This window comes from Ipomoea nil, unplaced genomic scaffold (genome assembly GCF_001879475.1).
Source record: "Ipomoea nil cultivar Tokyo-kokei standard unplaced genomic scaffold, Asagao_1.1 scaffold1834, whole genome shotgun sequence".
Classification (NCBI taxonomy): Eukaryota; Viridiplantae; Streptophyta; class Magnoliopsida; order Solanales; family Convolvulaceae; genus Ipomoea; species Ipomoea nil.
Genome location: NW_017618262.1, coordinates 4,549,634 through 4,566,333, shown reverse-complemented (window position 1 = coordinate 4,566,333; position 16,700 = coordinate 4,549,634). Strand labels below are relative to the sequence as shown.

The window sequence follows — 16,700 nt, the reverse complement described above, 5'->3', positions numbered from 1 at the left end:
TGTGTACACTTACAGTAGATTTTTTTTTTATTTCTTAAATAGCTAGGTCAAAAATAAATATTGAACCCTCTAAAAATTAAGGTCATGTGCTGTTGTCCATCTTACACGTCCTAAAATCCGGCCATGCCCTCCCTCCTAGAGGATAAGTTTGGTGTACCTCAAGCTCAAAGATTCTAAATAATCTGATCTGTAGGGTGTCTTGTTTGGGGTTCCGATTCCTCTTTGTTAATTCATTTTTTTAAAAAGATTTTGAATTTGGATCTTAGAATTGTGTGTAGTATGAAGAAATAAAAAGGGGCCGGGAGAGGGAAATGAGATATGAACTTTAGGGAAATTAAAAGAGAAGAAAGAAACCGAAACCTAGGGCTTGGGATGGTTTTGCTTAGCTTTCTACCACGGTTTCCAAAAAAGTTAGCAATAGCTTATGGACACCTCCCTCTCTTGATATGGATGTGTGCAATGAAGCTTAACTTCTACATATAAACCATCCATGAATTGGAACATATAATATACATATATGACAAAAATTTGTGGGAAACCATATCTTATAAATCTTTATCCGTAAGACGGATCGAGTTGTAAACAATTGATTGTGTAGGTATATTACAATTTCAAGTATAAATATTAAAATATTTATCATTAGTGACAATCATTTTTATCTTAAATAGTATTACAATTTCATATATAAATATTACAATATCTATTATAAGAAATAATTTATTTATTTCGATCAAATTGGTATATATTATATTTTCTGTAATTAATAGATATTATGATTTAATTTCTATGATAACTAACAAATAACTATCTTAAATTCGACGACTTATTTAATCCTAAGATGGTCAAATACAAATGTGACAGTATATATATATATATATATATATATATATATATATATATATATATATATATATATATATATATATATATATATATATATATATATATATATATATATATATATATATATAAAAGAGAGAGATCAAAGATGGAGTTTAATCTCAGCCCTTGATCAAATCAAAATCAACAGCTCAGATTAAACACAAATTAAAAAAAAAACACTATGACAATTTGATCTTTTTGCATCTAGGTCAAATTTAAGGTGTGTGGTTTTTGTGCTTAAGGTGTATGATTTCTGTGTTGGTGCTTAAGGAGCGTTAGTTGTTGAAACTTAAAGTGCGTAGGTCTAAAGATTTAGGTGTGTGGTTTTCTTTCTTAAGATGCTTGGTCTGTCCCTTAAGGTACGTCAGTTGTTGAAACTTAAGTTGCGTCGGTGTAAAGCTTTAAGTGAGTTGTTTTCCTTCTTAAAATGCGTTGTTTTCCTTCTTAAGCTGCATTGTTTTCATTCTTAAGGTGTATTGTTTTCCTTCAATTCTTAAGCTTCGTTGTATTCTTTCTTAAGGTGCATCGGTCTAAAGCTTTAGATGCGTGATTTTCCTTCTTAAGGTGCGATGTTTTCATGTGCTTTGTTTTCCTTCCTAAGGTGCACTATTTGTTACTGACGCCTTTTTTTTTTTTTTTTTTTTTTTTTTTTTTTTTTTTTTTTAAATTCATTGATTTGAGCTGTTGATATGATATAGATTTGATCAACGACTCAGATTTAATCCCGACCCTCTTTCACTCGGGAGTATTTCCGCACTTGAACCAAACCCTATATATATATATATATATATATATATATATATATATATATATATATATATATATATATTACGTAAGAAGAGGATGAGAGGATCCCACCATGATAGATGCTGCCCTCCCTCTACATACATCGATCTTTCTTTGTTTCTCTCTCTGGCCATGCAAATATTGAGGAGTCACAACTCACCTTTTTCCTACACCACTAACATGGCAGGCAGTGCAGTCCAATGGCATCCCACACAAAGCTTCAACGTGAAGGACTACTTTCGCCCCCACTCATCAAAAGCAAGAAAAAACCCTAGCTAATTTTATTTTATACTTTATAATAAAACAAAAAGAAAGATATATAACAAAACATTTTTGAATAATAATATAAACATAAAGTTATGTGCATAGCATTTCATTTGATTCAATTCCTCTCCCCCCCACCCCCTTAGCTTTCCTGCCTGCATCTTCTTTATTTCTTTCTTTCTTTCTTTCTCCTTTAGCTTCTTTCTGTTTGCTTAGCAGGCTAGCTGCCTCTCTGCTACCTTAGTATTCTCTCTCTCTCTCTCTTTGCTGGATTATATTCTTCGCCAAATATTTCCAAAAAACCAGTCGCCCTTTATTAAAGCTACTACTAAAGATTAAAGATAGAGATCATCAAAGAAAGGAAAAAAAAAATCGAATTTAACCATGGTTTTCTCTTCTTTTCCTGTCTATTTAGATCATTCCAATTTGCACCAGGTGAGGTTCTTAATCTTTAATTCCAAGATACATCTTCTTCCTCCCAAAAGCGGGTTTTTTAAAAGAGATAATATTCATATTCCCAGCTTAGCTCGCTTTCTATATATGCAGTCTTTTTTGCTGAATATACTTATATAATAATAATAATAATAATATATACTCGCTAGCTACACTAGGGCTTGCATTAATTTCTTCTTTTTTTTTTTTTTAGTTACAGCAGGCTGCTGCAGGTTACCATCAACAAACTGGCCTCGAGAATCATCAGATTTCGACGCTGCCGGCGCCGGCGCCGGTGGGTGCCGGTCAGAGTTCGATCCGGCCTGGGTCGATGGTGGATCGAGCCCGGATAGCCAGGATGCCTCAGCCGGAAAACGGTCTAAAGTGTCCCAGGTGTGATTCCACCAGCACCAAGTTCTGTTACTACAATAACTACAGCCTTTCGCAGCCTCGCCACTTCTGCAAGACGTGCCGGCGTTACTGGACTAGAGGGGGCGCTATGAGAAACGTTCCGGTGGGTGGAGGCTGCCGGAGGAACAAGAGGAGTAAGAACAACGGTTCCAAGGGAGCCGCGGCGGCTGTCTCCGAGAAACAAAGCGGCGGTGGGAATACTAATACTAATACTAATACTTCCACCCATATGAATATTTCATGCCCCCCTACTAGCTGCGGAAGCGCGGAAATTTCCGGCAGCTTTTCACAGCAGCTGCCACTCATGGCCGCGTTTCAAGCCGGGTTAAACCATTTCGGCGGCGGCTTCCAACCTCCACCACAACTGGTGGGTAACGAAAACGGAGGGTTTGGTGAAATGAGCTTCTTATCAACCGGAGGAGCCGAGCCTTGGAGATTGCCGGCGTCTTTAACCGCCTTTGACACTACGCCACCCACAAATCTATTCCCTAATTTCCAAAACGAAGCAGCAATTGAAGCCGCCTCATCTTCCCGCGCAACCTCCGAGTTTCCTCATCAGCTCACATCATCGGTAAAAATGGAAGACACCCACGGGCTGAACAGCAATTCAACAAAGCAGTTTCTGGGAAACAACCAATTCTGGGGTGGCGGCGCCGACACTTGGACTGGAAGGTTTTCCGGCCACCTCAACTCCTCTTCCACTTCGTCTTCCACCACCCATCTTCTATGATTGTAGTATTTCATTACCCATTCTGCAACCTCCAAACCCTAGCCACTACTGTTCTTTTTTTGTGTGTAACTCAGATCAGAATTTCCACCGTCAGACACAGTTGCTAGTTATCGTCCTTTAATTGAAGGTGTGATCCATCAAAGGCTTTCTTCCACATCTATCAGCTCAACTCAACTTGCAGTACGTAGTCTTGATGCATGTGTATTAATTATTTTGTTTTGAATTCCCAACTTTTCTTGATGGTTTGCATCTAGGTTTTCACCTAGTATTCTATATTTGTGGGTTTCTATGGTGTATGTGTGATGTTTGCGTGTATTCCGACATTGATATTTGGTAATAATTACTCTTTTCTTAGCTAGCCCTAGTTGACCGACCACCTTAATTTTCTCATCTTAGTTCTTAAATATCTTATATATAATTGTTACAACCGCAATGAATTTCAGATTATCAGAATGCATCATAAGTATCATTGGTTGTGTTCTTCGATCCATCACTGGTCAAAAAGAATGAGAGATCGCTTGTTTTCGTCATCTCTCTTCCAGTCTTATACTTCTATTCCATCTACTACTTCCAACAGAAAACCTAGCTATATTTTTTGAGTGACGAGAGAAATCTGTAATCAAAGGTGTACAGGGGATAAATTCCGGCTGGAAATTATATTTTAGGTAGCATGCATGGTGAGTACCTTGTTTAATGGTGATTTATATAATATAGTTACTTCCCCCGCAAGTTAGGTTACATATGCTGTTATCACAACACAATTGAGTTATAAATGGTTAATCATTTCATTTGTTAATTGCAAATGAATTTTTAAGTGGTATTTTATATAATATGGTTTTGATTTTCATATATGTCAGAGAGATTTGAGACATGATGTACATATATAACAGATAAAAGTAAGAGATAAGTTAGTTATCTATCTTTAATTCGAGTAGCCTGCATAATCTCAGTAAGCTAGCTAAGATAAGATTTTAGGTTAATTGATCAACTATTGGAATGTGTGACTTTTAACAACCTTCCGTTATAATTAAAAGTGACATTTTAAAGATTTGTGAACCAAATCAAGTTAATTTTAAACTTGAGAAAAAAAAATACAATAACTGTGGGGGTTGTCATCCGCTTCATCGTCACTAGTATGGTAAAATGGATTTTTGTTTTTGGTGACGATGAAAACTCGCAATCATGTATGATCTAAGAGTGTGTCTTAGGTAAACCATACTCTTTTGTAATAGGACACAGACGACATAGGAGAAGTAAACTGCCATATAAAGACTATGCAATATATATGCTTAACCAAAAGGGTGTTGTCATGAATCGAACTCGTGATCTTTATGTATGATTGTAAAATGTTCATTTAATGTTTATATTATATGTTTGGTTAAGTAATAAATTAAGGACAGTCGAAGATGATTTTTCTTAATTAAATGTTTTGGTCAATGGTAGACTTGTTCATGTGTGGTTGATATAATCGATCCCAAAATGTTAAAAAGATCTTAAAATAACACCTAAATGATTTTTTTCACTCTGCAATATTATTTTTAAGTTGAAGAAAAATCTTCTCTAAATTAAAGGCCAGAATTGAAATCTCATCTTCTCCCAATCAAAATAAACTCCACAATCTGTCGAGCCAAGCCATATGGTAGCTAGTAGTACAGTTGACGTACTGCTACGCAAATACAATTAAATAAAGTTGTTCAGTCATTATTAACTATAATTTTTGACGTAATGATAAGCGCTTAATCTAACAATTGGTATTAGGTTGTATCTCATGCCCCTGTGCTATTAGCACAATTAACACTATGTGTAATGCTATACAATTCTGCAAAAATCAATCTTATTAATCATCATATTAGATTGATTTTTAAAAAAAAATTAACATACAAAAAACTGCCATTATAATGAAAATATAGTGATAATTATAGGGCCGGGGTAGCATTTTTTTGTAACATTATACTGTGATCCAAGCGGTGGTAATTTTGTTCAACAACTAACATTATATTCTTCAATTATAGCAATCATTTCCAATTTCCAAGAACTATAATTTCAACAAAATTTCTAAATAACAACATATATAATCAAAATTAAGGATATCCAAGAAAAGTAACGATCCGCCACGTACAGGTGACTGTTACGTTGTCAAAGGAAGTTACGTTGCTGGTATAGGTTATGGCAATGGAGGGGATAGATGCACGACAACGACGTCGTCGTGGGCGGGGTCATGAGTGGTAACCGAAGACATAGCCGCCATGTTAGTTGCTAGTGGAAGGGCTCGATCGATCGCCTCTGATCTACGGCGGCTAATGGATCGGAGGAGCCCATTATATTGATGCCGCCGGCGAAAGAGACAGCGCCGGCATAGACGTACGAATGGCAAACATCCTTAGGATATTGTATATATATATTCGAATTGAAATTAAATGATAACGATTTATATATCTTATCTAACATGTTTAGACTATACAAGATGCAATTAAGTGGTTATACGAAAGAGTAATATATAATTGAAAACAAAGAAATTATTATGGTTTGAAAGCCAAGGGAGCTGATGAGAGAGATGAGAAGAGAAATGGATAATAGTGATGAGAAAAAGCATAAAGTAGTTATCATTAAAAACCATGCAAAGTGTAACGGTAAACAGACACAGAATAAGAGACGACAGACAACTAACTTTAAATAACGCGGTTTGGTTTTGTGCTTTGTCGTCGTCTGCGTCAAATGAGGGCGGTAAATAACAACTAACGTATTCGTGCATGGAAATGATACGATGGTAATAATTAAAGTAAGGGTGGTAAATAATAGATGAGAATGAATGTGGGGTAGAGATTGGGAATCTAAAAAGGGAGGAAATGATATTGATATATATGGCTTTTACAAGAACCAATGCAACACGGCGAGGTAAGCAGTAAGGTGGTTCGAAGAACGAACAAAAGCTAATATAGGCATGCAGCAACTGTGCATTTACTAAAGTTATATCAATAAAGGAGACTCCCTCCCTATATATGTTTTGCCTTTAATTTGCGCCAGACATGAAATCTAGCTAGCTTTAAATTAAATTGTATGCCCAGGAATTCCACCACCTCATCAGCTTAGGATTCTGCCACATCCAATTAAATCCACCTCAGTAAGCAACATATATATATGTATGTATGTGTACATGTTCTCTCTCTTTCTCCAAAATATATATATTATTTCTTTCCGCTGAAACTTTAACTGGTGTTTGACAAATAGCTATTAGTAGGTATTACTAGTTGAAAATATTAGCGGGTTGTAGAACGATAATGACCCTGTTTTGTAAAATAGTTAGCTTATCAGTCAATTTTGACTTATTTGATCACTATTAACTGTTTGACTTGGTTAAAAAATCTATATAAGTGTTGTGTTAATTAGCTTTTTGTAACTTTTTCAATTAGCTTTTTGAGAAAAAAAATTATACCAAACAGCTATCAGTTAACCGCTAATTTACCAAACACCTTTCTAGCTAATGTTATCAACTAGTTATATCCTCTAATTAACCCAATCAGCTAACATCTATGATCTATCAGTTAACAGTCATTTACCAAACAGGGTCAATGTGGGTCAATGTTTGGTAAATTAACTATTAGCTGATAGATGATTACATGCAAAATAACCTTTAAGAGTATAATTTACTTTCTCAATAAATTGATCGGAAAAAACTGTTTTAAGCAACTTTTTAGATTTTGATATTTTTGAACAATAAGCTGTTACAACAAGTTGATTAACCAAACACTACTGGAAATTATAGAATTTCCGACCACCTAAAAGTGATCTTAAATCAAGTCGAAAGCTTTGTTCCGGCCACTTTTGGTACCCGGAAAAACCTTTGTGGCTATTTCCGATCACTTTTTGGTATTAAATTGATTTAAAATCACTTTCAGGTGGTCAAAAATTCCATAATTTCCAGTAGTAAAATACTCATATTGATTGTTAATTTAACTAAGTTAAACAACTAATAATCATCAAACAAGTTAAAATTGACTGATAAACTAACTATATTACCAAATACAGTCATACCAATGAAAATTTATCAGTACATAAAAGTGATAAATTTTGAGAAAATCCAAACAATAACTACCCAGAGTACCCGCTCCTCAAACTTGGAAGTAACATGGGACCTCGAGGCATCGTCACTCCTCAACCAATTAAAATTACAAGGGAATATTTTATTTTATTTTTTTTCTCATCACGTTTTCATTACATTTCTATAAAGTGGATGGAGCTAGTATATAATAATAATTGACTACTGACAAGTTATAATGAAGATTATATGCATGCATGATGATGACAAATAACGTAATAAAGAGATGCTATATTGCTATTGAATATACAAACACCAAACTAAATGCAAATTATATATGTAGGTATGCCGCCAACTAATTAAATAATTATCATCAAGAATCAAAATAAAGCTAGATTTGACAGGTTTCCTAATTTTTCTTTAAGACCGGACGACAATTTTAATTTTTTTTTTTTAAAGATTAAAATTAACAACAGTAATATTTGAAATTCAAATAAAAAATAGAAATATAAAGAAAGTAAAGTACATATGTCAACACATATTGAATACTTGTAGCTGAGGATTGAAATTAAAGGAGAAAGTTGAGAATGCGGCAAAGAAAAATATATACCAAAAGGTCTAAGATGAAGACTTCAATTCCTCCCTCTTGATAATTTTGATATTTTAAATCTTGAAAATTAAGTACCCTAGCAAGACCTCATTGTTTCTCCCTAATTGCTTTTAATTCGGATGAGCAGACAAAGATTCTTATTATTAGTACACAACACACGCACATTAAGCACACAAACAAAATACCTTTAGAACACAAATCACGCACGTTAAACACAAACTCACGCATGTTAATCACAAGCCTCAAGCACCTTAAGCACAGAACTCAGACACCTTTTAAGTTTCAACAACTACTAACATTAACACAAACCCACGCACGTTAAGCACAAAACTCACGCATGTTAAGCACAAAACTCATGCACCGTAAGCACAAAACTCACGCACTTAAGCACAAAACTCACTCACTTAAGTTTCAAAAAACTCACATTAAGCACATATCCATGCACATTAAGCACAAACCCCACGCACATTAAGCACAAGACTCATACACTTGAAGTACAAAACTGACGCACGTTAAAACCGCACAACCGCACGGGAAACACTTAAATGCACTAGAACTTAATTATATATATATCGATTCTCGTGCGGGTGAGCACTTCAGGTGCGATTGTGCAGTTTAATCTGAGCCATTCATTTCGCTTTAATCAACGTCCAAGATTACCAAAATTAAAAAAAAAAAAAACGTGGTGGCAATTTTGTAATTTTTGCATCTAGGTCAAAATTAAGGTGAGTGGTTTTGTGATTAATGTGCGTGAGTTTTGTATATAAGGTGCGTGAGTCTTGTGCGTAATGTGCGTGAGTTTTATGCTTAATGTGTGTGGGTTTGTGCTTAATGTGAATAGTTGTTAAAACTTAAAGTGTGTGGGCTTTTGTGCTTAAGGTGCGTGAGATTTATTCTTAAGGTGAGTGAAGTTTATGATTAATGTGCATGGGGTTTGTGCTTAATGTGCGTGGGGTTAGTGATTAATGTTAGTAGTTGTTGAAACTTAAAGTCTATGAGTTAATACTTAAAGTGTGTCAGTTTAATGCTTAATGTGCGTGAGGTTTGTGCTTAATGTGCGTGGATTTTGTACTTAATGTGCGTGAGTTTGTGCTTAATGTGAGACATTTTAAAATCTTAAGTGTGTGAGTTTTGTGTTCAATGTGCTTTGTTCTGTGCTTAATGTGCGTGGTTTTTGTACTTAAGGTAAGTGATTTGTGTTCTTAAGGTGCTTTGTTTGTGGACTTAAGGTGCGTTCAACCGCACGGGAAGTATTAACCGCACGTGAAACCTTCCCTATATATATATATATATATATATATATATATATATATATATATATAGTTATAGTTATAGTTATAAATAAAGTGTAATATTTTGATGAGCCAAATGTATTTTTGATAAATTAGAATTCTCCAATTTTATTTCAATTGAGTCAGTCTTGGTTCATGAAGTATGGTGCACCCATGTAATGCAATTCTCGTCAAATGCTAAGTCTTGAAGTACATATTTTGGTTGAGGAGAATTAAGCGGGATTATAGCTTAAAAATTTTTGGAGTACTCTTGTAACTAAAGGTTTAGTTAGAAAAGTTGGAAGAAGACTTAATATGGTCCATAGTTCAAATCCTAGTTTAAGCATTTTGTAAAATCCACATAGTTCGAATCCCAGTTTAAGCATTTTGTAAAATCCACAAGACGAGGTATTGCAACAAATACAAGATAAGCAATACTAAAAAGTACAAGACGATGCAACACAAGACCATGCAAAAATAGAAAGGAGTGCACTAGTCTTGAGCAATGCACAAGACGAGGCAAGTCAAAATTTTAGTCAACAAGACAAGATACCATGCCTAGACAAAGAAGAGATGCACAAGTATTACAAATGCAATACACGAGACAAGGCAAAAGTAGTATTACAAATGCAATACACGAGACAAGGCAAAAGTAGAAGGAGTGCACTAGTCTTGAAGAAGCAATGCACAATACGAGGCTAGTCAACATGTTAGTCAACAAGACAAGGTACCATGCCTTTGACAAAGAAGAGATGCACAAGTATTACAAGTGCAATACACAAGACAAGGCAAGTCAAAGGAGAAAGTCAACAAGACGATGCCCCAATATTCTACTAGACGAGATATACTACGAAGACATGATCTTTTACACGCACAACTACAAAGTCTTCACTGAGGTTCCAACACAACATAACTAATGGATGAAGATGACTGATTTAATTATGAAGGATACATATATATCAGCATTTACGATGGAATCAGAGACACACGAAGATGGCTGATTCGCAAAGATATCATTTCATACTCAAGCAATAATCAGCATATGAATTATTTGATCAATTTGATATGTCAGAACATTTATGAAGGACAAGAAATGTCAAGATAGTCACGCCTAACTTATGTTTTAAAAAACATTTTTAATCATAAATTCTATATTTGATATTACTTTTAAATATGTATAAAGTAAAAAAAAAAAAAAAATAGTTAATACAAAAGATTAAATTATATGGAGATTAAAATGAACTAGGTAGCATTTTGTTCTAGATATTAACTATTTTTTTAATCTTTTGTATTAACTATTTAAAAATTTTTTTTTTTACATATTTAAATTTCATATCAAATATAGCATTTATAATTAAAAATTTCTTTTAAAACATAAAATTAATAGAAATTAATTTTTCATTCAAATAATATGTACAATAGGGTAGAATGTGAAAAATTAAAAAGTGAGTACCTTAAGCATTCAAATGGCGCACCTTAAGTATACAAATTACGCACCTTAAGCACATAAACAAAGCACCTTAAAAACACAAATCACACACCTAAAGTTTTAAAATGATGAACCTTAAGTACAAAAATCACGCACTTTAAGCACTATCTAAACATTTGTTTATTTCAAAACTATTTACTTCGTATAATTTAATCTTTTGTATTAACTAATTTTTTTTAATATTTACATATTTAAAAATCATATCAAATATAACATACTCCGTACAATTTAATCTTTTGTATTAACTTTTTTATTTTTACATATTTAAAAATCATATTAAATATAACTTATAATTAAAATTGTCTTTTAAATTAGGCAAATTATATCGTGCACCGCGGTGCATAATCGATTATGCACTGAGCTTCAAAACGACGTCGTTTTGTTTAATGAAAAGAAACGACACCCGTTTCCCGCCGTTCCGCAAAAAGTATCTTTATTATCCAGTTTTATTTTGTATATACACTGCAGTTTCAGTTCAACACAATTACAGTTTTATTTCGATATAACTACAGTTTCATTCGACATTTATACACTCAAATATGTGAAAATATTATTTTATTTTATTTTATATACACTATAGTTTCATTAAAATACAAATACATGATTATTTCGATATAATTACAACTTCATTGTATAATATATACTCAAATATGTAAAATGTTATTCAATTTCATTTCACCACAACTACAGTATCATTTTAATATAACAGCAGTTTCATTTCATAATATAAAAATAATACGTGAGAAGCACAGCCTTATCTACACGCGTCACTAGACGCATCCTCATCCTCACACTCCTCACGCTACCAGATCTGGAAACTTCATTCTCTTCCTATCTTCCTATTTGATGTTGATAATCACAGGTTTCATATCTTGTTTGTAAAGCTTCGAAATCAATTCAGTATTAGCTAGATCTTCTCAGAAGTTTGTGATTTTATTGTTTCGTTCTTTAAGCGAGAATATGCTGGTGTTTATCGTTAGTCATCAGTTCATCAGTTGTTAGAGTATATATATATATATATATATATATATATATATATATATATACTCTAACAACTGATGAACTGATATATATATATAAAATTTAAACCGATTGGGTTCCAATTATGATTTTAGTTCGTACTATGTCTGGAAATAATTATCTAGGTTTTTTATATTTATCGTATAAACTAATTGATTCTACATGTAGAGGATCTCATGTTGGAAATTTATATAGTAATGGAGATTAAAGTTTCAGATGTACTACTGTGAAAAGCTTAAAATAATATTTGGAGTTGTGGAGTTATAAATATTATTTTAGTTTGATAGAAAGTTAATTGGAGAATGAGTTTGTTGGAAGGCTTGGTCTATTCCCCAACATTGGGAATTATTCCCCAACATTGGGGAGTTATTTCCCAATATAGGGGAATTATGTGTTTCATTTGGAAAATGATTATACAACACGTAAGCTTCCAATTTTCCAAACTTACATGCAAAAGTGTGCTAGAAAATTATAATATATATAAATATATTTGCACAGTTATTTGCATGCGGTTCACAACCTTAGAAAGGTTCATAATTACATATATATTCATGTTGAACATGATTTATGTAATTAATATTCTCCTATGATAAATATATCATTTAAGATATATTTTATGGAAGTTAAGTTTTAAATTCAAATAATTAACTTCAAATAATTAACTTCCAAGCAACTTCTCCAAACTTATTTATTTGCATCTATAAATATTTGGAGAATCATCTGAAAAAGATATGCAAAAGCAAAATTGCAGTACATTGGGATATTTCACAGTTCTACATCTCAACAAGAAATTCTCAAACAAAGCAACTTGAGAATTTCATTCATCTTCTTGTATCCCATAAGATTATATCTTGAACCTTGTTGCTTTTATAGAGGGAGATTTAAAGCTTATAGGAAAGTGATTACACGCTTGAAAATATCAAATGATCTAGTTTTGTTCCATGTTGTTTTCTGTATTTTGTTGTATTTCAAATGTATTACATATTACAAGTAATTTTTTCCAACATCTCATGCAGTCAGGCAGAGAAAATAGGAGTCTCGAACTTGATCCAGTCAGGATGACAAATTTTTGTAAGGAAAGCTTCATTGACATTTTCTTTAATTTGAAGCTCACTTCTTGATCTGGAAATGAACTGTGTGTCGTATATGCAAAATTTCTTTTAATTATTAATCATTTTTATTTCGGTAAAAAGAAAACCATAATTGACTCTATAGCCTATAGGTATACATCAACAGTAATGCATGCGGATTTCAAACATAAATTTCAACTTTAAACAGTAATGCAGGTTGATTTCAAACTTAGTAGATAGGTATTCATTTACCTTTATTCTCTGCTATATGTTCCCATAACTGCAGATTTTGTCTGTGAGTATTATTATTATTATGATTATTCTTGTATAACCTATATTTAGTTTGTATGGTGTTAGAATAAGTCTACAGTTAGTATCATATTAGATAGGAGTGATTAGAGGTATACTCAGATAATATACACTTTCGTAATCTGGTTATTGTAACTGTATTGTAATTTCAATTCTCATCTGGTATCAGAGCCTAAACGATCCATCCTCTCTACTCTCTCATATTAGAATTTCTTCATAATACTTTAAAAGAAAAAGAAAAAGAAAAGCATGGTTAGTTGGTTACTATATATTTAAACACATCAATGAAGGATTGTATATGTTACATAATAGGTAGGTATTCATTTACCTTTATTCTCTGCTATATGTTTCCCATAACTGCAGGTCTAGTCTGTGAGTATTATTATTATTATTATTATTATTCTTGTATAACCTATAGTTAGCTTGTATGGTGTTAGAATAAGTCTACAGTTAGTATCCTATTAGATAGGAGTGATTAGAGGTATACTCAGATATACAGTCTTGTAATCTGCTTGTTGTAACTGTATTGGAATTTGAATTCTCATCTGGTATCAGAGCCTAAACGATCCATCTTCTCTCATCTCTCATATTGGAATTTCTTCATAGTACTTTAAAAGAAAAAGAAAAAGAAAAGCATGGTTAGTTGGTTACTATATATTTAAACCCATCAATCAATGAAGGATTATACACTCTTGTAATCTGGTTGTTGTAACTGTATTAGAATTTGAATTTTCATATGGTATTAGAGCCTTTCATATGGTATCAGAGCCTTAACCTATAGTTAGCTTGTATGGTGTTAGAATAAGTCTACAGTTAATATCCTATTAGATAGGAGTTATTAGAGGTATACTCAGATATACACTCTTCTAATCTGGTTGTTGTAACTGTATTGAAATTTTAATTCTCATATGTTATCAGAGCCTAAACGATAAATCATCTATCCTCCCTCATATTGGAATTTCTTCCATATTGGTTAGGAATGAAAATATAACACAAAACTTATTCAATCCCAGGAAAAGGCCAAAAAGATGAATTAGAACAAAAAATGCTGAGTCCAAACTTGTTTTAAAAAAATCAAACTTCGAAAAGACATAACTGCCTTGGGTCACAACCACACAAACATGCACTATGATACTATCTATCACTGCCCTAATCAGATCTTGCTAATCAAATCTTCCAAAAATACAGAAATGTCCATGAACATCAAATCTTGCTAATCAAATCTTCCAAAAATGCAGAAATGTCCCTGAACGATGGGTGGTCGTCGAGTGTATCTGCCCAGCAGGTGATAATGAAGTCCTCCTAATACAACCTGCAGAAATTGTTTAATAAATACTATTATCTTATCTTATTTTAAAAATTAAAAAAAAAAAGTGAAAAACATATTTAATTAGGGCATACTGGATCTCTGAATGGTGACCCGTGGAAGAGCAGCTCCCATAGTACGTGGGAGAAACTGTAGACGTCAGCTTTGCTTTTCCCAGGGCTGCAGCTTGTTGTGTTGGCTTATCAATTCAGCACTACAATTTTTAGGGTGAATGGCAACTTCTTTCATGGATGCCAAAATCTGCATTAAGAAGTGTGATGATGTAAATTAAAGTTACATGTTTTATAACTGGAAAATTAAATAAAGGGAAAATTGCATCTTTAGTTCCTGAGTTATAACCAAGTTCCGACTCAGTCTCTAAGTTAGGACCATTTTCGAGTTTAGTCACTCAGTTATGAGCAAAGTGACGAGTTTGGCCCCTCGTATTAATATTCTGTCTACAACTAACGGAAAACTTTAAAAAAAATTAATAATAGAGCGGTAAAACAGGAATTTCAAATTATAATACTTATTCAATCCCATGAGTTATTTCAAAAGTATAACTTAAAAAATAAATATTTTTTTACTTATCTTTTGTGTGATGTATTGGAATTTGAATTCTCATCTGGTATCAGAGCCTAAACGATCCATCTTCTCTCCTCTCTTATATTGGATTTTCTTCATAGTACTTTAAAAGAAAAAGAAAAAGGAAAGCATGGTTAGTTGGTTACTATATATTTAAACCCATCAATCAATGAAGGATTATACACTCTTGTAATCTGGTTGTTGTAACTGTATTGGAATTTGAATTTTCATATGGTATCAGAGCCTTTCATATGGTATCAGAGCCTTAACCTATAGTTAGCTTGTATGGTGTTAGAATAAGTCTACAGTTAATATCCTATTAGATAGGAGTGATTAGAGGTATACTCAGATATACACTCTTGTAATCTGGTTGTTGTAACTGTATTGAAATTTTAATTCTCATATGGTATCAGAGCCTAAACGATAAATCATCTCTCCTCCCTCATATTGGAATTTCTTCCATATTGGTTAGGAATGAAAATATAACACAAAACTTATTCAATCCCAGGAAAAAGCCAAAAAGATGAATTAGAACAAAAAATGCTGAGTCCAAACTTGTTTTAAAAAAATCAAACTTCGAAAAGACATAACTACCTTGGGTCACAACCACACAAACATGCACTATGATACTATCTATCACTGTCCTAATCAGATCTTGCTAATCAAATCTTCCAAAAATGCAGAAATGTCCATGAACATCAAATCTTGCTAATCAAATCTTCCAAAAATGCAGAAATGTCCCTGAACGATGAGCGATCGTCGAGTGTATCTGCCCAGAAGGTGATAATGAAGTCCTTAATATTCATAGGAAGTCCTCCTAATACAACCTGCAGAAATTGTTTAATAAATACTATTATCTTATCTTATTTAAAAAAAAAAAAACAAAAAAAAATAAAAAGTGAAAAACATATTTAATCAGGGCATACTGGATCTCTGAATGGTGACCCGTGGAAGAGCAGCTCCCATAGTACGTGGGAGAAACTGTAGACGTCAGCTTTGCTTTTCTCAGGGCTGCAGCTTGTTGTGTTGGCTTATCAATTCAGCACCACGATTTTTAGGGTGAATGGCAACTTCTTTCATGGATGCCAAAATCTGTATTAAGAAGTATGATGATGTAAATTAAAGTTACATGTTTTATAACTGGAAAATTAAATAAAGGGAAAATTGCATCTTTAGTTCCTGAGTTATAACCAAGTTCCGACTCAGTCTCTAAGTTAGGACCGTTTTCGAGTTTAGTCACTCAGTTATGAGCAAAGTGGCGAGTTTGGCCCCTCGCATTAATATTCTGTCTACAGCTAACGGAAAACTTTTTACAAAAAAATTAATAATAGAGGGGTAAAATAGGAATTTCAAATTATAATACTTTTTTTTATGTTGAAACTCGTTGCGCAACAGTCATTCTTTTCTTCTTATACTTACAATTGAAGGTCTTTTTCTTCCCCAAACTCTGAAATCTCTTTTTTTATGTTGAAACTCGTTGCGCAACAGTCATTCTTTTC

The 16,700-nt window shown here is 33.0% G+C and overlaps 1 protein-coding gene across 2 annotated transcripts; it reads left to right on the top strand.

Annotated features, from left to right (window-relative positions):
• Positions 1–2,069: 2,069 nt before the first annotated feature.
• On the top strand, positions 2,070–3,863 carry LOC109192773 (dof zinc finger protein DOF5.1-like). 2 transcript variants are annotated; one of them, XM_019343475.1, is made up of 3 exons: positions 2,070–2,367; positions 2,579–3,508; positions 3,610–3,863. In XM_019343475.1, the coding sequence occupies exons 1-2, from the start codon at positions 2,317–2,319 to the stop codon at positions 3,503–3,505; spliced, it is 978 nt and encodes a 325-aa protein (XP_019199020.1). In that variant the 5' UTR covers positions 2,070–2,316; the 3' UTR covers positions 3,506–3,508; positions 3,610–3,863. The 2 variants fall into 2 exon arrangements, with proteins under 2 accessions (XP_019199020.1, XP_019199019.1); XM_019343474.1 differs by having other exon boundaries at positions 2,579–3,863.
• The last annotated feature ends 12,837 nt before the right edge of the window (positions 3,864–16,700 follow it).

Coding starts and splice junctions, on each gene's coding strand:
- LOC109192773 (XM_019343475.1), top strand. CDS start 2,317: ATGGTTTTCTCTTCTTTTCCTGTCTATTTAGATCATTCCAATTTGCAC. Junction 2,368..2,578: donor ATCATTCCAATTTGCACCAG/GTGAGGTTCTTA, acceptor TTTTTTTTTTAG/TTACAGCAGGCTGCTGCAGG.